Genomic DNA, 26,000 nt, shown 5'->3' with positions numbered 1-26,000 from the left:
TTTCTCTCTGTAACTTTTCCTTCCAAATAAATAAATCAAGGAAGGAAGGGAGAGAAAAAGAAATGGATAGCCAATCAATAATCAGCAAAGGAGGGGCAGGCATTGTGGTGCAGCATGTTAAACTGCTGCTTAGGATGCCTGGATCCCATAGCAGAGTCCCCATTACTCTGCTTCCAATCCAGCTCCCTGTTAAATGAACCTGGGAAGTCTCAAATGATGGCCCAAGTACTTGGGTCCCTGTTATTCACATGGGAGACCAAGATGGAGCTCAGGCTCCTGGTTTCAGCCTGGCTTAACCCAGCTGGTGTGGGCATTTGGGGAGTGAACCAGCAGACAGAGGATTTCTCTGTCTCTCCCTCTCTCTCCATAACTCTGCCTTTCAAATAAATAATTTTTTTAAAATGATAATAACCAACCAACACTATACCAACGAAGAATGAGGGCAGAGTATTTTTAAATCTGTAAGAACTCAGATAATTTACTCTCCATGCATGTTTAGCGGCAAACTGACAAAATAAACTGATAAAAAGTTAAGATAGGGATGAGTGGTGTAGAAATATGCTCTCATAAGAATGTGCCTGCTTGGGGCTGGTGTTGTGACATAATAGGTTAAAGCTGCCGCCTGCAATGTGGGCATCCCATTTGGGCACTGGTTTGAGTCTTGGCTGCTCTACTTCCAATCCAGCTCACTGCTAATGTGCCTAGAAAAGCAGTGGAGGATGGCTCAAGTTCTTTGAACCCATGCACCTACATGGGAGACCTGGATGAAGCTATTAGCTTTAGCCTGGCCTAGCCCCAGCCATCGGGGCAATTTAGAGATCTCTTTCTCTGTCTCTGTGAAACTCTGACTTATAAATGACTTTAAAAAAAAAAGTGCCCATGGGTCTAGCATGATCTGTAACTCTGCCTTTCAAATAAATCTCTAAAAAAAGAATGTGTCCACATTCTGTATCAGAGGGCATGGGGGGGTGGGGGGGGGCAGGTGTTCTGTGGCTCAGCGGGTTAAAGCCCTAGCCTGAAGCGTACACATCCCATATGAGCGCCGGTTCAAGTCTTAGCTGCTCCACTTCCGATCCAGCTCTCTGTTACGGCCTGGGAAAGCAGTGGAGGACGGCCCAAGTCCTTGGGCCCCTGCACCCATGTGGGAGACCCAGAAAAAGCTCCTGGCTCCTGGCTTCGGATCGGCACAGTTCCAGCCATTGCAGCCAATTGGGGAATGAACCAGCGGATGGAAGACCTCTCTCTCTCTCTCTCTCTCTGTCTCTGTCTCTCCTTCTCTGTGTAACTCTTGACTTTCAAATAAATAAATAAATCTTTAAAAAAAGAAAACAGAGAGCATGGGTTCAAGTCTGAGCTCTGCTTCCAAGTCCAGTTTTCCTCTTATGTATACCTTGGGAAGCAGCAAGTGATGGCTCAAGTACTTGGGTCTTGGCTAGCCACATAGGAACCCAGGTTGAGTTCCAGGTTCCCAGTGTCAGCCTGGCCCAGTCTGAGATATTGTGGGCATTTGGAGAGTAAATCACTAGGTGGAAGATTCCCCACTTTGTCCCTCTGCCTTTCAATTACAAGAAAACAATTTTTTTAAATTTTTCATACACACACACACACACACACACACACGAAGACAAAAGAGCGTGAAAGCCTGAAACTTAGAAGAACAAGAAATGGAAGTCCCAAGGGGACAGCTCTACACGCTGAGAACAAACAGCTCAAACCGGAACGGTTCACAGGAGACCTGGCATGAATTCAAGTTTGGAAAAAAGATTTGAGATGATACAATTAAGCTACAGGAGGGGGAAAAAAGAAAATTTAAAAACTAATAGTCCAAATGTGAAGCAAACTAAAAGTATGATTTTAAGTAACTGATAGAGAGTTGTACTTCAACTAGGAAGGAAGAATTTAAACTAAACTAGAAACATTCTTTGGTCTAGGAGTCATGCTTCTAAATTCAGGGTAAGAAAATACAATTTTCCACACAATTTTCTTCCCTGCCCTTGTATTATACCTTGTATACATGGCAGCCACACTCTAAGTGCAGTTTACTGGACTTCAGCTCACACGGTCAACATATGGATACAGCCCTGAAATCTTGGCTGTAGTGGCAGGGCAAAACGTAAAACCTAAGTGGGAAGAAGATGGAATGACTATTTTATACCTTCTCCTCAAAATTTCCACAGCTTCTTCCCCATTCTTCATTCAAAATTTGGTTTCTATTTCAAAGAAAATGCAACAACCTAAGAGAATTTTCAGACTTCTACCATCTGTGTCCATTTATGTACTATCTTGCTGCCTGTCGTCACAGTTAACTGTCCACACTGCTGTCTAATACTTGGGGCCTAACCTCACTTACCTACTCAAGGACAGGACTGCAGAAAATGTCCCCCTCTCCTGCATCACAGTTCCGTCCTCCCTGCTGGATCATTCTTATCAACACACAGACATGCTATTATTTCTCCTATTTTAAGGAAAATACCTCCTCTCTTGACTCCACATCCTCCACCATCTAATGTCCCATTTCTCCACCTCCCTTTAAAGCAACATCCCTGAAAAGAGCTGTCTATACGCAGTTTCTAACTGTTTTCCCCTGGGGCCGGCATTGTGGCACATTGGGTTTATGCTGCCACAGGCAACACCGCCATCCCATATGGGCACTGCTTCAAGTCCCGGCTGCTCCACTTCCAATCCAGTTCCTTGCTAAAATGCCTGGGAAAGGAGAACACGGCCCGTGTGCTTGGGACCCTGTACCCACGTGGGAGACCTGGGTAGAGTTCCATGCTCCCAGCTTTGGCCTGGTCACTGCAGCCATTTGGGGAGCAGACCAGCAGACAGAAGATCTCTTTCTGTCTCTGTCTTTCCTTCTCTCTTTCTAACTATGCCTTTCAAATAAATAAATACATTTTAAAAAATTGTTTTTCCTATTCTCTCCTGAACCCATTCTAGTCAAGCCTATATTCCTACGCCTCCACAGATGCTCATCAAGGTCACAGGTAATCACCACATTACTAAATTAAACAGTCAACCCTCATGCCCCACCTTTCTTAACTGGTCAGCATCTTCTTCCATTTCATAAAATAAACAGAGCTATAAACACATGATGTAAAATTAGAGAAATAAATAGAATCAGATTGAATGTAAGACAAGGAGTACTGTCATCCTGGATGCTCTGTGCTATTTATCTTATTCAAGTGTGGTTCCAATATAACAATTTAAGAAAAGGTTTTAAGACAGATAACAATAAAGCAGGGTAGCATCTTACTCAAGAGTTAAGATCTGAAGACGGAAGACAGGAGCAGGTCTCTGGCCTCGCACTTAAAATGCTGCTTGAGACTTCCACATCCCATATCAGAATACCTGGGTTCAAATCCCAGTTCCACTCCCAGTTCCAGCTTCATACTAATGTGAACTCTGGCAGGCAGCAGTGATGGCTCAAGTACTTAGGTCCCTGCCACCCATGTGGGAAACAGGAACTGAGTTCCTGGCTCCTGGTTTCAGCCTGGCCAAGCCCTGGGTCCAGTAATATCCACTTAGGGAGTGAACAACTAGATAAGTGCTCCCTCAAATAAAGTGAATACTTTAAAATTTAACAAATAAGAAAAAGATAGGGGCCAGTGCTGTAGCATAGCAGGTAAAGCCGCCATCTGCAGTGCCAGCATCCCATATGGGAGCCAGTTTGAGTTCCGGCTGCTCCACTTCCGATCCAGCTCTCTGCTATGGCCTGGGAAAGCAGCAGAAGATGGCCTAAGTACTTGGGCCCCTGCACCAATGTGGGAGACCAGGAACGAGTTCCTGGCTCCTGGCTTCAGATCGACCCAGCTCTGGCCATTACAGCTATTCGGGGAGTGAACCAGCAGGTGAAAGAGCCTCTGCCTCTGTAACTCTGCCTTTCAAATAAATAAATAAAATCTTTAAAAAAAAAAATAAATAAATAAAATGAATTTTCTACCAAGATAGCTTTCAGTAGTTTTCAGCTTCCACAGCTCTGCGCTCGGTCTAGTGCTCCTTTGCAATCTATGTGGAATCACTACATAGGAATTCAACACTTGCCTCCTGGTTCCACCACTCTGAGACTTTGGAAGAGCTCCTGCTCTGTGATCAGTCTCTCTCCATATATAACATAAATGCCCAGTTAAGCAAGTTGGACAAAGCAGTAACTCAATAGGAACCAAAAGTCCTCCTATACAGAACTCATTCTCCAATAAACAGACAAAACACAACATTTATTTCAATACCAAGTCAACAGGCATTATGTAAATATCAAACAGAAAGTCATCAAGAAATGATTGCCTTCTTTCCCACCTACAGTTAAAGAAAAATAAGAGACCAGAAATACCCTGTGGTGGCAGAAGTGCAGGAAAACAACTGTTACAGATGAGAATTTAAATTGTTACAATTTTTCTAAAGGCCACTCTGGCACTATATTTCAAAAACCTTTAAAACAACAACAACAACAAAACAGCACAATCCTTTCTCCCAGCAGCTACATTTCCAGGGTGATGTAGTTCTGGGCAGTCCAACACCGTGTTGTCCAGCGACATGTGGCCACTGAGCACTTAAAATGCAACTAGCTCAAATTGAGATGAACCGTAAATGCAGAATTACATTCTAGATTGCAAAGACTTAACATGAAAAAAAGATGTAAAATACTTCATTATTACTTTTATATTGATTACATGTTAAAATCGTATTTTATAATATTGCATAAATTACTAAAATTAACTTTACTTGTTTACTTTTTTATTGTGTGTACTAGAAAATTTTAAATTGCATTTGCAGCTTGCATATTTATATTCTTCAGTGCTTTTAGATAAATTGTATAAATATATATGTACAAGGACGTTTATCAAAGAATGCTTTATGAAAGTGAAAAACTAGAGGCCAGCAATGTAGTCCAGTAGGTTTAGCCTCCGCCTGTGACACTGACATCAAATGCTTGGGCCCTTACCACGAACACGGGAAATCCAGATGGAGTTTTAGACTCCTGGCTTTGGCCTGGCCCAGCCCTAGTCATAGCAAGCATTTAGGAAATGAACCAGCAGATGGAAGATCTCACTCGCCCTTTCCCTTTTAACGTGTCACTCTGCCTTTCAAATAAATAATTTTTTAAAGTAAAAAATTAAGCTCCTTTTCGTGGGTGGCGGCCATCGCGGACGTAGCGCCATGAAGGCTTCGGGCACACTGCGGGAGTACAAGGTGGTGGGCTGCTGCCTGCCCACGCCCAAGAGCCCCGCATGCGCATCTTCATGCCCAACCACGTGGTGGCCAAGTCGCATTCCTGGTACTCTGTGTCGCAGCTGAAGATGAAGAAGTCATCAGGCGAGATCGTGTACTGCGGGCAGGTGTTCGAGAAGTCGCCGCTGTGCATGAAGAACTTCGGCATCTGGCTACGCTACGACTCCCGCAGCGGCACGCACAACAGGTACTGCGAGTACCGCGACCTCACCACGGCCGGCGCCATCACGCAGTGCTACCGCGACATGGGCACCCGGCACCGCGCGCGCACTCGATCCAGGTGATGAAGGTGGAGGAGATGGCGGCGGCGCGCTGCCGGCGCCCGGCCGTGAAGCAGTTCCACGACTCGCGCATCTGCTTCCCGCTCACGCACCGCGTGCTGTGGCCCAGTATAAGCCGCGCTTCTCCGCCAAGAGGCCCAACACCTTCTTCTAGGCCCGCGCCCCAATAAACACCCGGACCATGAAAAAAAAAAATTAAGCTGGCAGTGGGGAACAGAAGGTTAAGCTTCTGCCTCAGTGCCGGCATCCCATATGGGCACCAGTTCGAGTCCCAACTGCTCCATTTTTGATCCAGCTCCCTGCTAATGCACCAGGGAAAGCAGCAGAAGATGGCCCAGTTACTGCCCTTGCACTCACATGGGAGATCTGGAAGAGGCTGCTGGCTCCTGGCTTGGGCCTGGTCCAGTCCTGGCTGTTTTGACCATTTGAGGAGTGAACCAATGGATGGAAGACCTTTCTTCTTTTCCTTCTCTCTCTGAATCTCTGCCTTTCAAATCAATAAATAAAATTCTTAAAAAAAAAAAAAAAGTGGGGGCTGATGCTGCAGCATAGGCTGCTTAGCCTCCTATGCTTCTGGCATTGGCAATCTATATCGGCACCGTTTCAAGTCCCAGCTGCTCCACTTCCGATCCAGCTCTCTGTTTATGGCCTGGGAAAGCGATGAAAGATGGCCCAATTCCTTGGGCACCTGCACCCATTCGGGAGACCTGGAAGAAACTCCTGGCTTCACACTGGTCCAGCTCTGGCCATTGTGGCTATTTGGGGAGTGAACCAGCAGATGGAAGACTTTTCTCTCTGTCTCTCTCTCCCTCCCTCTCTCTCTCTCTGCAACTCCACCTCTCAAATAAATAAAATTAAATTAAATAAAGATGTTTTTAAAAAGTGAAAAATAAGAAGAACCCTAAAGATGAGATCTTCCATTTAATGGTTCACTCCCAAAACTGTCACAACAACTGGGGGTGGGCCAGGCATAATCCATGAGCCCAAAACTCCATCTGGGCCTCCCATGTGGGTGGCAGGGGCCCAAGCACTTGGGTCATCCTCTGCCTGCTTTCCCGGGGACACTTAGCAGGGAGCTGGATCAGAAGCAGAGCAGCCAGGACTTGAATTAGTGCTCATACAGGAAATCGGTTTCACAGGTGGCGGTTTAATCTAATGTGCCACAATGCTAGACCTAAGTAAAATCATTTTTTAAAATGACAGCCATCCGCTGAGACAAAAAGATCAACTGTACTCATGTCACCCTGCCTTAACAAAGCCTGCATAAGGGCCCTTAAGTCTGCACAAGGCTACACTTGCAGGAGGTACAAGTGCCTTTGTCCCAAGCAATGCTTAAACCCATCCCAAGTAACTGAGAATATTCCAAGGTTCTATAGATCACTCTGCTAACTGTGCCATGGATTCATAAAGTGTTAACTGAGACATAAGACATCTCAACAATTAAAAAGGGGGAGATTTTGCTAATATTTGTTGCCTAAAGGATAGGAACTGGGTGGCAGGGACACAGGGGTGAAGAGTATTTTCACTACAGAGTCTAGTATTTTCTGAATTTTGAACCATGTAAATATACTATCTACTTAAAGATAAATAAAATCTAAAAATGGAGAGGCTGTGTTGGCATAGAGGGTAAGAAGCCAACTAAGACTGTCTGGGTTCCATACCCAGCTCTGCTCCTGACTCCAGCTTTCTGCTAATGGGTAGCTGTGAGGAAGCAACGGTGGCTAAAATCACTGGATTCCTGCCATCCAAGTGGGAAATCTGGAATGAGTTCTTGCTTCCCAGCCTTAGCCTGGCTCAGCCCCAGCCATTGCAGGCATTTGGGGACTGAACCAGTGGACATGAGCACTTTTGTGCATCTCTTTCTCTGCCTCCATCTCTTGGCCTCTCAAGTAAATTTTAAAAATTTAAAAAACAGGGCCAGCATTGAGGCATAGTGGGTAAGGCCACCACCTGCAGTGTCAGAATCCCATATGGACACTGGTTCAAGTCCTGGCCACTCCACTTCCAATCCAGCTCCCTGCTAATGCTCTTGGGAAAGCAACAAAGGATGGCCCAAGTACTTGGGCCCCTGTACCCACACAAGAGACCAGAAGAAGCTTTTGGCTCCTGGCTTCGGATCAGCCCAGCTCTGGCCATTGCACCAATTGGGGAGTGAACCAGCAGGTGGAAGACCCCTCTGTCTCTCTCTCTGCCTTTCAAATAAATAAATCTATTTAAATAAACAAATAAAGCACAAACATTATCAAGACTCCATGATTGCCTATGACTTACTCAAAATTTAAAACATCATTCTTTAAGGTATCTGTTAGTGATAAGCTCAAATTAACTTTAAAAATTTTAGTCGATTTAGGTCAAAATAACTGGGGACAGAAAAGAGCCACATAAAGATAAGAGGGTGCAAATGAATTAGAAGTAGAAAGATGTGGGGGAGCAAAGAAAATACACTTTATTGATAAGTATCTACTTTCAGTGTTATTTGAAAAGGCAGGGAGACAGAGACACAGATGGAGACAGATCTTACACCAGCTGGTGCACTCCTCAAGTGCCTGGAATAGCCAGGCATCAAAACTCAATCTGGGTGTCCAAAACAGGTGGCAGAGACCCAAATACCTGCAATATCACCTGCTGCTTCCCAATAAAAGCACTAGCAAGAAGCTGGATCAAAAGCAGAGTAGCCAGGACTCAAATAAGGAGCTCTAAAACGGGCTACAGGTATCCCAAGTGTCAAGCTAACTGCTGTATCACACATCCACCCAAGACTGGAACTTATTTTTATACTTAGACAAGTAAAAGATTTTAATACTTCCTCTACATTTATATTACATTATACTGTGTTCTTGCATGTTTTGCTTATGGGAAATATCAAAATGTCAAGCATTGTTTCTATTAAAGGTCTTTAACGGTATTGCATTTTACACCTATAATGAAACATGGTCCTCACTGCAGTCTGTAAGCATCTCATTAAACACATTAATAGCATGCATTTCACTAAAAGGTCAACTTATTATGGCTGAGTTTAGCTTTCCTTTAATCACTTCATTTAAAGCTATAGAACAACTCTGAAAAAGACAGTAGAGACTGCCTGACACAGAAATGTTCCCAATTCGCCCACTTGCCCAGTCATGATTACTAGGAAATTATTGTTAATGCTTGTATGTAAGACAATGTTGTTTTGATTTCTTTAAATCCTGAAACATTCACTGATAAAAGAAGAGATGTCTGTGATTTGCTTCAAAATAATCCAGAGCAGGGTGGGGAGTTAGTATAAGTACAAATGAAATAAGACTGGCACCTGCTTAAGATGGTGAAGGTATATGGAAGGTCACTGTATCATTCTTACTACCTTTACAAAGGTTCCATATACTCGGTTCCATATACTCCATGATGAAAAGTTTTAAATACCTCATGCTAAGATTTCCTTAAGTAACTATTTGAAAAAGCTTGCTTGTTTGAAATAGATAGACAGAAAGAGGGAGAGACAGAGAGAGATATCTCCCATCCGCTGGTTCACTCCCCAAATGGCCGAAAGAGCAAGGGCTAGGCCAGGCCAAAGCCAGGAGCTCAGAACTCCATCTGGGTCTCTCACATGGGCAGGAAGGGCCCAAGTAACTGGGCCATCATTTGCTGCTTTCTCAGGCACATTAGCAGGGAGCTGGTTTAGAAGCAGAGCAGCGGGGAATGAAACCAGCACTTACCACCTTTGCAGCCACTAAAATATCAAACAATGTCTCTGAAATCATTTCATGGTTTAAGAGTCAGAATTACCAATATGCACCAGCACAGTAACTGGTGAGCAGGATGAATTCATTCAGTTTCTGGAGTGTGGCATGCTGATGGTACAAAGGTGTGGTGCTCAGGAGTGTACCAGCTAGAACAGAGCTGGACTCCTGCTGTGTCAGAGGCTACACTTGGGGCTAAGAGAATAAATGAGCATGCCAAGGAGAGAATATCTTAAGAAAATACAACGTAAAGACAGGATTCTAAATGCAATGAAATTTGCACTGACAGGATAAAAGGAGAATTTGAAATCAGAAAGGAAGAACTCAGGCAGCACATGTAGTGTCACCAAAGCCAATGGAAGATATTTCAAAGGCAGGTTAACAGTTTCAGGGAGGTAGGAGCTTGGTATGACCATAAGGAAATCTCTAGCCACCTATTAATAGTGTCCTCAGAGGCCAAAGCTGAATTATAAGTATTATAAAAGACTGTAACACTACCCATTTCTGGAAAAAACAGTTAATTTAAATTATATAGGGAGGGCTGGGCATTTGCCACAGCTGTTAGAACACTGCTAGGGGGGCTGGCACTGTGGAGAAGTAGGTTAAGCCTCTGCCCGTGGTGCTGGCACCCCATGTAGGTGCCGGATCGTGTCTCAGCTGTTCCTCTTCTGATCCAGCTCTCTGCTAATGGCCTGGGAAAGCAGTAGATGATTGTCCAAGTCCTAGGGTCCCTGCACCCACATGGGAGACCCAAAGAAGCTCCTAGCCCCTGGCTTCAGATTGGCCCAGCTCTAGCCATTGCAGCCATTTGGGAAGTGAACCAGCAGATGCAAGATCTCTGTCTCTCCCACTCTGTCTATAACTCTGCCTCTCAAATAAATAAACTTAAAAAACAAAACAAACAAACAAACAAAAAAAAAAACACAAAAACACCGCAAGGGATGCGCACATTCTGTATCAGAGTGCATGGAGTCAAGTCCTGGCTGCACTTCCAATTCCAGTTTTCTACTAACATACAACCTAGGAAATGGATGATAGCTAACATACCTGAGCCCATACCACCCATTTGGGAGAATGGGATCTAGTTCCAGCTCCTAGATTCGGCCTGCCTAGCCCCAGCTGCTGCAGACATTAGGAGAGTGAACAGTGGATAGAAGAACAATCTCTCTTCTCTCTCTCTGCCTTTCAAATAAGTAAATAATACTTAAAAAAAAAAAAGCAGCAAGCTTTAAAAATATTAACTAATTAATTGTAACAAGAATTTGACTAAGTTAAAATAGTAGAGATAATGGTTAGCTACAGTAAGGACAATCATTCAGATGGCTGAACACACTGCCAAACATCTCTCTCAGAAGAAAAAGATAACAATTATGGTATGACATGTGCCAGATACCGTGTTAATGCTTTGTATTGATTATGCCCTTTAATCCTCACAACCATTTTATCCCCATTTTACTGAGAAGTAACTTGCTCAAGGTCACACAGCTAATCCATTGCTGAGATGGTATCTAAACCCAAGTAGTCTGACTTGACTTTGTAAGACCAAGCAAACTGACAAAGAGATTCAATTAAAGACATTAGTTCCAGTGTTTGTTCTAAGGTTGGTACAAATCAGCCTATGTGCCACATCAGCTGTACAACACAGCATATATTTGTCATCCAAAGTAATGTAGCTTAGAAACTTTCTTTAAATTATTTACCAAGATAGTGAAATAAATAACATATTACATCACAATCACACTGTCAAAACAAAGTTGAAACAGGTGGGTACTGTGCCACAGCAGGTTAATGTTACCACTTAGGATTCCTGCATCCCATAATGAAGTGCGTGGGGTCATGTCCCACCCTCTGCTTCTAATCCAGCTTGTTGCTAATGTGCCTCAGAGGCAGCAAGTGATGGCCCAAGTGCCTGGGTTTTTCACCAATGTGGGAGACCTGGATGGTTATTCCAGGCTCCTGGCTTCAGGCTAGACCAGACCTGGCTGTTGCAGGTATTTCAGGAGTGAACCAGCAGATGGGAAATCTCTCTCTCTCTCTCCTTATCTCTTTCCTTTCCAAATAAATAAAACTTTCAGGGGGCCTGCGCTGTGGTGCAGCAGGTTAAAGCCCCAGCCTGCAGCACCAGCATCCCATATGGGCACTGGTTCAAGTCCCGGCTGCTCCTCTTCCAATCCAGCTCTCTGCTGTGCCCTGGGAAAGCAGTAGAAGATGGTCCAAGTCCTTGGGCCCCTGCACCCACGTGGGAGACCCGGAAGAAGCTCCTGGCTGTTGTGGCCAACTAGGGACTGAACCAACGGAATGGAAAATTTTTTTCTCTCTCTCTCTCTCCACCTCTCCTTCTTTGTGTAACTCTGACTTTCAAATAAATAAAATAATTTTAAAAAAAACTTTTCAGAAAGTTGAAACAAAAATTGGCTACCCTTCAGATGCAGACATTCTGGGAACTAGAGAACGCCATCTTCCCATTTTAGAATATACGACACCTGGGCAGGCAATGTAGTACAGTGAGTTAAGCTGCTGCTTGCAAAGTTGCCATCCCATACTGCATATTCAGTTCAAGACATTCCCAGCTCATCCATTCCAGTTGCCTTCTAATGCACCTAAGAAAACAGTAAAAGATGACCCAAATACTTGGGATCCTGCCACCCACGTGGGAGACCAGGATGGAGTTCCTGGATCTTGGCTTCAGCCTGATCAGCCCAGGCTGTTGAGGGTATCTGAGGAGTGAACCAGCAGATGGAAAATCTCTCTCTGCTTCACCCTCTGTCACTCTTCCAAATAAGTAAATAAATAAATTTTTAAAAAAGAAAAAGAAAATATGACAACAAACATTCTTTTCTTCTCTCTTTTCTACAACCCACATTTGTCAGATTAACCAATATTTACCAATGAGGCAAAGAAACAACTGGCTATGTACAAAAAAGACAGATTAAAATAAGGAGAACTCTTTGTAACATCAAAATTAAATAAATGACTAAAGAAACTACATGACATCTAAGAATGTGTCAATTATATCTAATGCTTAAAATAGCCACATTTTAAAATGAAATTTCTTTTTAAAAATGTGAAAGGCTTAAGTAAGAACAAAGAGTTAGCAAAACAAAAAAGGCCTCATTGTGAGATATTTAAACTAAAGCAGCCTGGTTCTCATCCAAAGGCCTATCAGGAACTAGGGTACCAGGGCATTAAAAATAGCAGAAGTGTTCCAAAAATCTCAAGAAGTTTGAAAAGCACCACCCTAACTATTTAAGGGAGAAAGGAGGGAAAGCTGACAAAGGGGGTAAAAAACCAACCACCCTCATAGTCCATCCAGGCTTCCTGTGAGGACTGCCTACTTTTCACACAGGAAACAGACTTCAAGTATGAAAGACATAAAATCTAAAAACTGGACTCTAGGGAGGTGAGCTTTGTGATACAGTGGGTTAAGCTACTGCTCAGGATGCATAAAGTGCCAACCTGAGTCCCAGTTGTTGAGTTGTTGGCTTTTTTCTTTTTTTTTTTTTTTTAATTTATTGTATTTATTTGAAAGAGTTATAGAGAGGGAGAGACAAAAAGAGAGATCTTCCATCCCCTGGTTCACTCCCCAAATGGCTGCAATGGTTGGAGCTGACCCAATTCGAAGCCAGGAGCTTCTTCCCGATCTCCCACACAGATGCAGGGGCCTAGGGACCTGGACCATCTACTACTGCTTCCCAGGCCCATTAGCAGCGAACTGGATCGGAAGGGGAGCAGCTGGGACTCGAACTGGCACCTATATGGGGTGCTGGCACTGTGGGTCATAGTTTAACCCACTGCACCACAGCATTGGCCCCATAAATATATCTTTTTAAAAAAATAAAAATTAGTCTGTAGAAAATCATTCCAAATCAAATCAGGTATTTGCCTAAACGAAATGTTTACAGAATTCTGTAACCTACCAATCATATGCCATTTACTTGAAGGATTTTAAGATGGCTCTACCTAGAGGTATTAGCCAAATCAGACATCCTCCTCAGGTATGTGCCAACTCTAACTCCATGATACTCTTAAACAGCAAGTGAAAACACCATCTTTCAGCATGCAAATAGGGATTCTAACCACAGCACACTCATCTCAAACCTCCGTGTGCCCAGTCCTGTGTCACTGGGTTTCCAGGCCCACAGAACACGCAGGCAGTGTTGTGCAGGAAGCTCCTGCAGGGAGAAAAGCTGGAGCTTTGTCTCTGCCATGCATCAGTGAGCTCCTAACTTTGGGCAAGTCATCCTCTCTGGGCCTCCTCTGGAAAATGAGGGGACTGAGCACGCAACAGTCTCTACATTCCTGCTCTCTTCTAGAATTCTCTTATAATAGTTCCACACTTCTATTCCAAAACATATTCTTCCCTTTACAGTCCCCATCGTACCTCACCCTATGAGAAAACACGAGCAAATCATCTTAGCACATTGTTCAAAGACCTCCCAAAGGCAGGCATCTTCTAAGTGTATGATACAACCAATATAAATGGTGAGTTTAATTACTCATTCACTGCCTTTCATTCTAAGGCCAGGGGGTTTTCAAACAGTCTTCCCTAAGCATTAAAGAAATACTCAGAAAACCTAAAGAAAGGTGAGAGAAGAATGAGGACTGGGGAGAAGAAAGCAGAACACACAATCCATCCAAAGTTGTCTGCACTTGATAAAAGGGTTATAGTGCTATTTTGGGGAGGGGGTTTTGAAATCACCATGCTATCATAACATCATTAAAATAGTATCTTGTCTTCTCTTCTTCCTTCCCATCAATCCCAGTGTAGTCCAAAGTATCCCAGTGTTTCTAAGTATCCCAACATGGCAGAAGTATACTTACTATTTTTCAGGGCACTGGCAAATTCTGGACCACCTTTGTCCTTGAAAACAGGGAAAACATCTGGTTGAGGCAGCTGATTAGTGGTCAACAGAGCTTTCTGCAGTTTGATCCTTCCTTCCAAGAGCTGATCCCACAGTGCTAAAAAGAAAACCAGAATGCCATCACTGACTTGTCAAATCTTCCTGGGATGGAAGGGAGGAGGGGCAGGAAACCACGCCAATCTCCAGGCAGCATAGCTTTATCAGTTTCATGCCATGGAAACACTCTCTATTATAGGAAATAAATTCTGTATCTTGGAAGCAAATATTTGCTACATGAGAGAGGGAAGGCTAAAGCCCAAGGAGTGGGGAAAACACTCTTCAATCTTCCACAGTGGCCGGAAGTACTAGAGCAGAACCAGTTAAGCAGCTCAGCGCAGAGGCGGCTGGCTAAGCATGGAGGAATGGGCTTTAGCCCTCTGGGTAAGCGGGGCATGTCACAAACTAATTGGAAGGACACAGGAAAGACAGCACAGCCAAAAACAAACAGTAAACAAACAAAAAGCAGATGCTCTGAAAAAACAAGCCGCAAAACGATGCACAAACCTATCTGGTTCTTCACAGCTCGTCCTTTTTCCACTTCCTCGGAAACTTTGACACTGGAGAAGGTCATCACCACACCATCGTCTTCACTGTTCCTGTCTCCAGCCCTGTCTTCCTCACTCTCACGCTCCAAGTCCTCCTCCTCATCCCCTTCCTCCCCTTCCTCCATGCCACTCTCTTCGTCTTCATCCTCCTCGTCCTCAGCGCTCCCAAGGTCACCCATTCCCTCAGTAAATCTCGCAAAGTCACTGATGCTCTGCACTCGGAAGCCCGGCGTGTGTGCAGAGCGGCTCCTGCTCCTCTTCTTCCCTTCCTCTTCCTCTTCCTCGTCCTCATCAGCATACTCCTGTTCCTCAGGGGCACTCAGGTCTTCATCAGAGCCCTCCAGACCCAGTCCCTCAGAGTCTGTATCTCCAGGCCCTTCCTCGTCAGATATTTCCTTGTCTGAACAGGAAGGGAGGGAGGGAAGAAAGAAAAATTGGCTGTTATTCAAAGAAAAATACCAGGCCATATCTTTCTTTTCAACTAAAGAATTATGGAATCGGGGGAAAGAATGTATTATTGTACTCAACTCCATTCTACAAATATGTATTACCTACCTGCTATCTCCAAAATGGCATGGAGGAAGCAAAGAATAGAACATGGATCCTGCCCTAATGAAAGGTTCTAGTGAGAAAGACCTGTAAAAATCGTAATGCAGGGGCTCACACTGTGGTGAAGCAGGTTAACCAGCAGTCTGCAGTGCCAGCATCCAATACGGGTGCTGGTCCAAGTCCTGGGTGCTCCACTTGTGATCCAGCTCCGTGCTAATAAACCTAAGACAGCAGTAGAAGATGGCCTAAGTGCTTGGGCCCCTGCCACCCAAATAAATGAGAGACCCAAATAAAGCTCCTGGTCCCTGGGGCTGGCATCATGGTAAATCTGTCAACTATGACACTGGCATCTCATATGGAGCTGGTTCATGTCCAGGCTGCTTCACTTCCAATCCAGCTCCCTGCTAATGGCCTGGGAAAAGCAGCAAAAGATGGCCCAAGTGTTTGGGCCCAGGTCACCCATGTGGGAGAACCAGATGAAGCTCCTGGCTCCTGACTTCTGACTTCAGTCTGGCTCAGCCTTGGCCATCATGATCATTTGGGGAGTGAACTAGCAGATGGAAGATCTCTCTCTCTCTCTCTCTCTCTCTCTTTCTCTCTGTAATTGTGACTTTCAATAAATAAGTCTTGAAAAAAAAAAAAAAAAAGGAAGAAAAACTCCTGGCTCCTGGCCCAGACTCAGATGTTGTAGCCATTCAGGGAGTGAACTAGTAACCTTGCCTTTCAAATAAATAAAATTTTTAATAAATAAATAGTGTAATACAGTAAAGAATCAGAAGTGCTTTGACAAAATTTCAATAACACAGAGAGAAATTTTAACTGCAAGGCAAGTGAATTTAAACAGCACTTGCAACCAAGCAAAGGACAGCATTTGAGCTGGATGATGAAGAATGCTAACACTTCAACTGATGTTTGGGATTTACCAGTTTTGCCATACCTGAATCTGAAAAAATACAGTTCATCGTTAATTATCCCAAATGTATACTCTATCACATCAGTATATACTATTTACTACATATTTATAAAATATGAGCCAAGTGTAGATAGATAAAGGCTAAGGCAAGGGGCCAGCACCGTGGCATAGCGGGTAAAGCCGCCACCTGCAGTGCTGGCATTCCATATGGGTGCTGGTTCAAGTCCTGGCTGTTCTTTGATCCAGCTCTCTGCTGTGGCCTGGGAAAGCAGTAGAAGATGGCCCAAGTCCTTGGGCCCCTGCACCCGCGTGGGAGACCTGGAAGAAGCTCCTGGCTCTTGGATTTGGATCGGCGTAGCTCCAGCTGTTGCAGCCATTGGGGAGGGAACCAGTGGATGAAAGACCTCTCCCTCTCTCTCTTTCTCTCTCTGCCTCTCCTTCTCTGTGTAACTCTTTCAAATAAATAAATAAATACTAAAAAAAAAAAAAAAGGCTAAGCAAGACAAACATAATTTAACACTATAGGGAGAAGATGACAGTCTGGTGGGAGTGGTGGATATGCATCTAATCATCACATTACAATGTCATTAATACAGAGTTCAGAGAAGGAACCACCAGCTCTTCTGGAAAGGCAAGGAAGGGCTTCCTAGGAAGAAGACATTACAATCTTACTTATGAAGTGTAAGCAAGTTACCAGACAGAGAGGAGAAACAGCACTGGAGTGCAAAATGCAAACACAAATGGTAAGAGGTGGGCCTGCAGAGTTGCTCAGAGACACAATCAGGAAGAGTCATGTTTTCCATGGGAAGGAGCCTAACTTGATCCTACAGTAGGCAGAGTACCAGTTAAGGCTCCTGGTTTTACTTGTGCTTAGGGCATCACCTGATAACTGAGAGATTTTTACTGATTATCCATTCTCTTCCAGGGTAGAACATAAAAGCCCCATGTAGAGCAAGGATGATTGTTACACAGAAATCACTTACTGAAAACTGTCTTCAATAAAATGAACTAGTTTTGAAAATGTGATGGGTCTTCAGTATTTCTTTAAAGTTTTATAGGTGTGGTCATTCGGCCCAGTGGTTAAGTCCCTGGTTAAGATGCCCGCATCCAACTAAAGTTCCTGGGTTCAGTACCAGCCTACAGCTCCTAACTCAGCTTGCAGACCCTGGAGGCAACAGTGATTGCTTCACTAAGTTCCTGCCACGTATATGGGAGGCCTGGATAGAGTTCCTGGCTCCCAGTGTAAGCTCTGACCCAGCCCAGCCCAACCCAACCCTAGCATGCAGGCACTTAGGGAAATGAGCCAGCAGATGGGGACCCTCTCCTGACTCAGAAAAAAAATTTTTAAAGGTTTATTTATTTACTTGAAACATAGTTAAGAGAGAGATAAATATCATCCAGTAGCTGGTTCATTCTCCAAACAGCCACAATGGCTGGGACTGAGCCAAGCCGAAGCCAGGAACCCAGAACTCTATCAAGGTATCCATGTGGGTGCAGGGGCCCAAATACTTGGGCCATCTTCCACTGCTTTCCCAGGTGCATTAGCAAGGAGCTTGAATGGAAGTAGAGCAGCCAGGACTTGAGCCAGTGCCCATATGGGATGCCGGCATTGCAGGCAGCGGTTTAACCTACTGAGCCACTATGCTGGCCCCCAAAATACTTTTTTTTAAGAGGTATACATAAACTTAAGGCAAAGAGAAGGCTGTCAAAAACATAAATACAAAATCTAAGTGCAAAACAGTCAACAGAAATAATCCTTTACATTCTTTATGACATGCATTCCTCAGACTAAGAAACATTCACACAGAACAGTAGAGCAGAGCATAGATTTGGAGTCATACTGCATTCATGTGAATCCTAGCTCTTCCATTTACTAACTGTATGACCTTGAGTAAGTTACCTAACAAATCTGCCCCTCAATTTCCTTATCTCTAAAATGGGGATAAATAATACCAACCTCTTGGGCTACTGAGAGGATTAAATGAGATGATACATGTGATGATGATGGTGATAATATTCTTTGAGAACTTATTGCATCCCAGACTGTTAGAACTTAAATTAAAGAGCTAACCACAGTAGCTGACACATGGTGAGAGCTCAATAAATATCATATTTGTCTCATGATTGGTCTCTTTATCAGTCTCTAGGCAAAGCATATGAAATGAGCTTATCAGGAGCTCCCAGAACTACATCAAGGGCTACATCGCAGATATAACCTGAAGGATAGTTCCTTTTATACTATCTGTGGCTTCTCAACATGGCACCCTGACCTCTCTAAAGGAAAACAAATGGCATCCTCTTGATAATCACCATATTCAGCCCTTTCTTCCACTCAGAAACTTATAATTCTTTAAAACTGCAGGCACACATCCTCCCAACTCTCTTGGAAGGAAAAGGGAAGCATTATGTTATTTTTACAACAGCAAAACATGAGTTTTACAAACAACCAATGTTATACAGCGAACTTGATCGATGCAAGAGCTGACAAACCAAAGGGAAAGGGCCAAAACCCAAGAGCAGCGCGGAGCGCGGCCGTCAGACACAGCACTTTCCCAGCACTGGCCCTCTTCCACAGCCTCCATGCACTCCTCTTCTCTCATTCCATTTAGGGAGAATCCACTAGTCTGGACCTATGGAGTGCAGCAATTTTATAACTCTGGGCTTCAGAGTCCTGCTGAAATGAAACGCAGCCACCTCTAAGGCCCTTTCTAAGACAAATCAATGGCCTCGCCTACGATAATAGGTAGGGGCACAGAGTCTGGTCCTGCAGAGATCATCCGAAACAAAAGGATCTTAACCCTAAAAAATTACGTTAGAATGCATTCCATGCAATTATGTCTACTCACCAGATGAACCTGGCAGAGTCTGCTCCCACTGGTCTTCCTTCCAAGCTTTCCTAGAGGTGGTTTTGCCAGAATACCTTTTGTCTGTGTCCAAGAGGGAGGCTGATGCCAGTTTCCTAATGCTACCGACTGCCAGGAAATCACCGTCCCCTTCTTCCCCTTCATCAAACCTGTCAATCACTCTGGCAGCAGTGTCTGTGGGGGGAGGCAGAAAAGTCATCAGATTCTCCAGGTGAGGAGGAACTTTCTTGAGAACCCTGTTCGATCCTTCCAGCTCACCCTCGAATGTTCTCTCCAAGAAACCCCAACTTCCAGGAAGAGCGAACTCACTACCTCTCCAGGTGGGCGGACCACAGCCTCACCGCTGCTGGCGACGGGAAAGTTGACTCCGCCGGTACTAGTGGAGACCTTGCTACGCCTTGGTTCCTACAAAACTAGTCTAATTCCTCTGCCACACGACAGTAGCTCCGTCCCCTCCCAGCAGTAGCTCCCACCTCCCAGCCCTAACTGCCCGACTCGCTGCCACCCTGCAGGGAGGTGGCTTCGCTTACCCTGGCTGCACAGTCCCCAGTCCCTTCCACTGGAATTCCCAAGTCGTGGTTCAGCCCTAGCATTTCTCTCCCCTCGTTCTCCCTTCCTCGCACTTCTCCGCCTCAAGTTTTAAAACAGGATCACTCCCCCGCCAGAGCTGGAACAGCAGCTTGCAGAACGGCAGGCTCGGCCGGCGCACCCCGAGCAAGCGTCTTGAGCTTGCTTAAACAGCACCAGGGAGTGCAACTTTTTCCTAGGTTCTCTAAGGAAGTTCTGGGGCACAGCTAGTCGGGGAAAAATAAACCACCGGTGCGCCTTCCGACCCTCCCTGCCTAACGCCAACACCGGTGAGGGCATTCGGAAAGGTAACCTTCCCCCGGCTATCCTGCACTCTCCAACAGCCCTGGCCCAAGGTAACCCTAGGACCAGTACTCCGCGCGAGTGCCCGCCACGGTCGCCCACCCACCCGCGCACCAGGTCTAGGGTGCGCATCCAGATTAGCCCAAGGCCTCCTCCCGAGCTCAGGGGAAAGGGAGCAGGCCGGGCCGCATGGCTTTGGCTGCCTGTCCCTCCCGGGCGGCCCCCCGGCTCGCCAGGACCCAGTCCCTCAGCTCGGCACGTGGCCTGCCCCAGTCAGGCCTCACCCTCCTCCGGGTCGGCCTCAGGATCCGCCTCGCGCGGTCGGGGATTCAACAACTGTTCCAGCTGCAGCGCCAGAGGTTGCAGCCCCGCCATCGCCCCCAGGTCCCGGTCGGAACAACGCAGGTGAAGACGCAGCCCAAGCGCCGAGAGGCACACTCTGTCCCCGCCAGCCGGGTTCTCACGCCCCGACGCCGCAGCCGAGGACCGCGCGGAGTACAGCGCTCAGCTCCCGACCGGCTACTTCCGGGAGGCGCGCTCGGGAGGGGGCGGGGCCTGCCGCGTCACTGCGAGCGTTGCTAGGATCCAGGCGGAAGCGCGCGGAAGGCTGAAGGGGTTGTCACCGCCCCCTCGAGTGTGCGCGTGCGTGGAGGGGGGGGCGCTGTGTTGGGCGGTGCGGGAGCGCGCAAGGGCACGTGACCGCCTCTGAAGCGGAGCAGGGTTTGAGTGGCGCGCGGCTCCAGACTTCGCACGAAATCTGTATCAAAATTGATGTGAGATTGGCTTAGGAATAAAGCGTAGTGCAGCCGTGGCCCACGGTGGCTGATTTGGAAAAGAGGAGGGAGTGTGGGAGAAGATTCTCGAACTTCCGGTTCGCCTTTTGGCCCACAGAGGCCCCTAACCGGATTGGGTTTTCCACATGTCACAGGGGTGGCGGGCCAGGCTCGCGCCTCCGGCCCCTGGGCGGCCCGGATTTGGGGACTTCTTATCAGGGATGTATATGTAAGTGTGAAGCAGACCGTTGGGGTCTTTGGTAATAGGGATAATGAGCTGTGGCTTCTGCAGGTAGCTTTGCCCCGGCAGGGAGAGGGCAATGAAGCAGGGATTTCTCCACTGCACACCCCTCCATATGACTGCCTTTGCTGGTCAGAGGTGAGCGCAGCTGGGGCTCAAATGCGGGAATACTGAAGACTGGGCAGAGGGGCAGACTCAAGTATAAACAATAGGGTGCGTTTCATTGCGTGCAGGCACGTGGAAAAAGAATGTCTCTACATGCTCTCTCCTTTGTGGAGCATTCCCAGACTGCCCACTATGTGGCAGGCACTGCTAGATGAGATACAAGATAAGTTAGATTCTCTGCGGCAGTGGTCAGCCCCGGGAGGCTGACAAACTTGGAAACAGAAACTGCAGTAGGGGCTCAGTGTGAGCACAGAGTGGTCCATTCTAGCATCTGGGGGAGAAAAAGAACCTAGCACCGCCTAAACAAAAGGATCTCAGAGCCCCTTCGTGGAATGCAACAGCCCAAACCACTTGTATCCCACAGCTCCCCTGTGCCTCCCATCAAACCTAAAGGATTAGACCTGGGCTCCTGACTTTTACAGTCTTCCCAAGTTCTCCGGGTCAAGAACGATGACAGGACGCCGCTTGAGTGTGGTGGGTCCCGTGTCCCTGTTGTGGGTGGCCCTTGAACAAAGACATCCGGGGCTGCTGCGGAACAGAAGAACCTGTGGAGCAAACTCCCTTGGACGTGGTAGAGAAAGCATGCCAGGCCAGGCAGAGACCTCAGACAAAATCATTATCCTCGAGAGGACTCAGGCTAGGAGAATGTGCTGGGTTTGTTGTCTCTAAACTTACCCCGTGTAATTGCAGTCCTGTGTCTACATCTAAGTCCCCAGAGCAAAGAGAGTGCTCCTTGGGCCTTGACCAGGTGCTGGATCTGAAGCACAAAAGCTTTTCTCCCATCCCACATGGAGAAAACCACCTCCCTCAGTCCTCCTCCCTTGCTATTTTGGGCACAAGAATCACCTAGCAACCTGGCCTTCCAGGTAGAGAGGCTGGAAACAAGGGAGAGGGCGGTGAGGCAAGGCAGAGACCTGTCAGGCAGACAGGACACTACTGGTCAGCTAGGGAGCTGGGCAGCACAGACACGCAGCAGAGGGAGAGCCCCAAGCCTGCTTCTCTCTCCTCCCTTCTCTGTTCTGCTCCCAGCTGACTGGCAAGACCTTTGTAGGAAGGAATCCAGACAGCTGTACTATCACACACATACCAGGGCCCCCAAGTGCTCCCCCAGAGTGGCAGGAGAACTCCAGGAGGGGAGGAAAGAACTCAGACTTAGGATACAACTGAGGCCAGCAGCAGGGGAGCAGCCGCTCCAGGGCTCTCAGAGGGTTCTTCCCAAGTGCATTCCAGTTCCTTGAATGGGGGGATGGGAGGGTGGGCTGGGCAAGAATAGAGGATGGACTATGGGAGGGACAATTTCAAAAACATCACCCTCCTTGAAGATTTTTTCCACCCCTGACTATGAGAGCAGAGATGTGCCGGGAGATGAGACTGAAAGTGAGCAGTGCCCCCAAAGAACACGCGTCTGCCCTTTGCAACAAGTCAGGCAGGTGTAGGAACAGTATAGGGGAGGCAGGCTGACATTAGTCCTCTCCCCCAAGAGTCCCTGATAACTTAACCTGGAGTTTCAAGAGTTTATGGAATCCAGGGTCCCAACAGCCTCCCAGACACCTCCTAACCCCCTCCCACCGCCCCGTTCCAAACCCTGGCCGCCGTGCCTGCCTTGAATCTCCACCTGTGCTTCCTTCCCAACCTTGCCTAGCTTCCCAGAGCAGCGCCCCCTGCCCTGGCCAGCCAGGAGAAGTTGGGTGGGTGGGCTGCCGCGTCCTTGCAGTGGCCGCTCCCGGCCTCTGCAGCCCAGAGGGCAGGTGGCAGGGAGGCACAGAGGTGGCGGTTTTAAGATGGCCGCATGGAGAAACCAGGTTGGCAAGCCCTGTGGAGAGGAGCAGGCCGCCCTCCCAGGCGACAGGGGACCGCGGCGACGCTTTCCTGCTGCCCACGAGCCTCTCCCAGGAGCTGGGCGTAGGGGCAGTGGTGCGCCTCCCCGCACCGCGGTGCCGGCGATGATGGGCAGCGCGGAACTGATGGGCAGGGGAACCGTCCCTGGCACTTCCAGACCACGTCTTCCCGGGCCCCCGGCTCCAAACTCCCGACCTGTTCGGGCATCCGTCAGAGTCGACGGCACTGCGCCGAGGGGAGCGGCAGCGGCGGAGTGCTCAACTCTGAAACGCTTCCTACCCGACACCCTGATTCCACAATAAAGCTGCTAAATAATTCAGTAGCCTTGATAGGAAAATGCAGCTTCCCAATGCGCGTGCATTCAGTTAGATGAGTGTCTTTAAAGAGGAAGAGAGTCATGGCTATGAGGAATACATGAGCTATGAGGTAATGTATATAAACGCTAAAAGGGCAAAAAAAAAAAAAAAAAAAAAAAAAAAAAAAAAAAGAAGAAGAAGAAGAAGAAGAAGCCGGTCCAGTGATTGCAAAGAAAGCAGAGAAAGAAGTGTGCTGCATCCAGAAGCTAGGAGTTTGAAAAGTCTCCCTTGCATTTCATAAATCTTCATTTCAGAAAGAACACACTCAGATCTCTGCCTGATTGTCACCCCCCCCCATTAGATAAACTATCATATGGGGGCAGTGAAATATTGCTTATTTTAAAGTCGCCTCCGCGGGAGAGAGAAACTTGGCTGCGTCTTAGCAAAATCTGAAAACAGCACTGAAAATTACATACCATTTAATGCGAAACCTTTGATTTTTTTTAAAATATGGAAATAAATAATCCAGACAGAAATCTAGGTGAAATGGGAAAGAAATTCTGGAACTCTGCTACTGTCTGACATGAACACACACACATATACCCACACAGTAGATAAAATATTCAAATTTCTTCCATGTCTAATGAAGCCTTGGAAGGGATTGAACTACTTTTCAGAACCTATTGGCAATGCCCAGTTGAAATTTGATTTCTATATTAGTTATTTGTGGTCATTTTCCAGAGAAACTGAATAGGTTCCCTTTGCCAGGCAAAACAGTTTTCCTTCTGAGGAACTTCAAATGTAACACATACGATGACACAACAATGTCCTATCAGTTCTGCGAAAGGGATTAAAGTATTTCATTTCCAGCTATGGTGTACATCCACTTTGTTATCTTTCAAACTACCAAATTCGAAAGCAGGATCATCTGTGGAGAACGAATTGAAGCTGGAAAGGACCACCTCTCCCAGTGTCCCCAGGATTTTGCATGTGCTGGGAGAGGGAGGAGAACGCTTCCCTTAGCATGCCTCATCACAGGCTGAGACCACTCATTCTGAGCCATGGATTTGATTTCTATTTCAAGTTGTATATTAAACGTATCAGCCAACATCTCTTCCACTGTATCAGTTAAAGCCACGGAATGCAAATCTGTAGTTAACAACAGCAGGAAGCAGTGCAAGGAACCTTGGCCTGGCATTAGCAAAGGGCTGCCACCACACAGCCAAGGCAACAACGTATCATCCCAATCCTGCCTCTGTTCCTCCTGGCTTCCCAGGGCCCAGCCAGCTCCCCATCAGGGCTCCAATCTAGTTATTGAAAACATCGAATAACACACCAATTATCTAAACATCAGATTTTCTATTTTTATTAAAAACTCACAAATTTATTCAACATGTTTTCTTTCATACAGTGAATGGTCTAATATGCACTGGAGGTCACACAAGCTTAGGTTTATTAGAACAATAAAAGACATGAGAAATTTAATATATAAAGAAAAAAGTAGCAGCTGTTGACTGCATATTTGACCATAAAATTTAAATATTTTTGGACTTTTATTTTAAAGACACAAAAATAAAACCTGTGTGGGTCTATATAAGTCATATTAACAATTCCATGAATGTTCAACAGGACTAAAAATTAGCAAAGATGGTTTTTCTTTTTTTTAAACCTTGTAACACTTTTTTTTTTAACACTTTCTCAGGTTGCTGGTGCCACGCACCTTTACAGTATTTGTGCTATAATTATTCTATTTGGCAACTGTATGAATATCGTGTTTTCTCTTTGCCTCGTGTAAACAACACTTTTTTTTTTTTTTTTACATACTAGCACAGTGAGCCCTGCAAATCTGTCAGAACATCTACAGGAAAAGAAAAGGAACAATTTTGGTTGATTGCTCAAAACATTTTGTTTTTGAACAAGAGGTTTCAAAACAGGATATATTAGTAAAACACTGAACTCCTGAATTTAACATTTATACGTAAACAGTTGACTGTTTTAGTTCAATAGTCTTTTTTTTTTTTTTTTTTTTTTTTTTTTTACTTTTTGTGTGTGAAGGTAGAATACTTTTTCTTGTACAGCTGATGTTCAAGTCATTTTACTGAGGTCTGACTGGAGACCATCCTATCCAGTGTGTGTGTCTCTGTGTGTGTAGAGCTTTGTGAAGGTAGAAGAGTTGAGACTGAGGGCTTTACATTTAAGATTTTGCAATTTTGGCAAAAACAAAAACCAAAACCCAGATAGACAAAAAATATATATAGAGAGAGTCCCACCTGATGCACAGCAGGTCGGTGTTTCTGAAGCTATAAGAGTTTGTTGCCGCTGTCGCTGAACTGAGACAACGCTAATGAGCGAATCCCAGAGCTAGAACCCTCACGGCTTGTCCGGGAGTGACCCGGACCGCTTCACCTCCCGCACCCGGCTGCGCCCCAGGCCTTCCTCCCCGCGGCTCCCGGCATCACCGGGCCGCTGTGCGCGCGTCGGCGTCCACCGTGGGCATCCTGGCGCCGCCGCCGCCCGAGGGTCTCTGCACGGATCCGGGGCCGGGTCCAGGTCGGAGGTGGGGAGGAATCCTTTCGGGAGCCCCAGTTCTGCCAGCAAGCACGCTGATCCCAGTTCCACCTCCAGGCGGATCTGGATCCTGCTTCGTGTCCCCTTTCCCCATCCAGTCTCCCTAGTCTTGAGCGCGGTCCCGAGACCGGAGAAATCGTGTCGAGTGGCCTTACTTTTCATGTTTTTTTTTTCTTTTTTTCTGTTTTTCTTAAATAAAAGTTCATTTCTGTACAACCACAAACTTCGCGCACCGTGCGAGACCCCG

General features: G+C 46.2%; 1 protein-coding gene and 1 pseudogene across 1 annotated transcript in view; one reads left to right on the top strand and one right to left on the bottom strand.

Annotated features, from left to right (window-relative positions):
• The window catches only part of AATF (apoptosis antagonizing transcription factor), a 122,951-nt gene extending 102,567 nt beyond the window's left edge, over positions 1-20,384 (bottom strand). Inside the window, exons 1-4 of the mRNA XM_062174752.1 lie at positions 20,156-20,384; positions 18,984-19,175; positions 14,635-15,075; positions 14,051-14,188 (exon numbers count right to left, since the gene is read on the bottom strand). Coding sequence (XP_062030736.1) covers positions 14,051-14,188; positions 14,635-15,075; positions 18,984-19,175; positions 20,156-20,246 — 862 coding nt within the window. The 5' untranslated portion in view covers positions 20,247-20,384. The remainder of the gene's footprint in view (positions 1-14,050; positions 14,189-14,634; positions 15,076-18,983; positions 19,176-20,155) is intronic.
• Positions 5,148-5,664, top strand: LOC133746587 (large ribosomal subunit protein eL20-like; annotated as a pseudogene).
• Positions 20,385-26,000: the final 5,616 nt, after the last annotated feature.

Source organism: Lepus europaeus, chromosome 18, assembly GCF_033115175.1.
Source record: "Lepus europaeus isolate LE1 chromosome 18, mLepTim1.pri, whole genome shotgun sequence".
Classification (NCBI taxonomy): Eukaryota; Metazoa; Chordata; class Mammalia; order Lagomorpha; family Leporidae; genus Lepus; species Lepus europaeus.
Note: the sequence above shows the minus strand (reverse complement) of the source record. Positions and strands in the feature narration are given on the sequence as shown.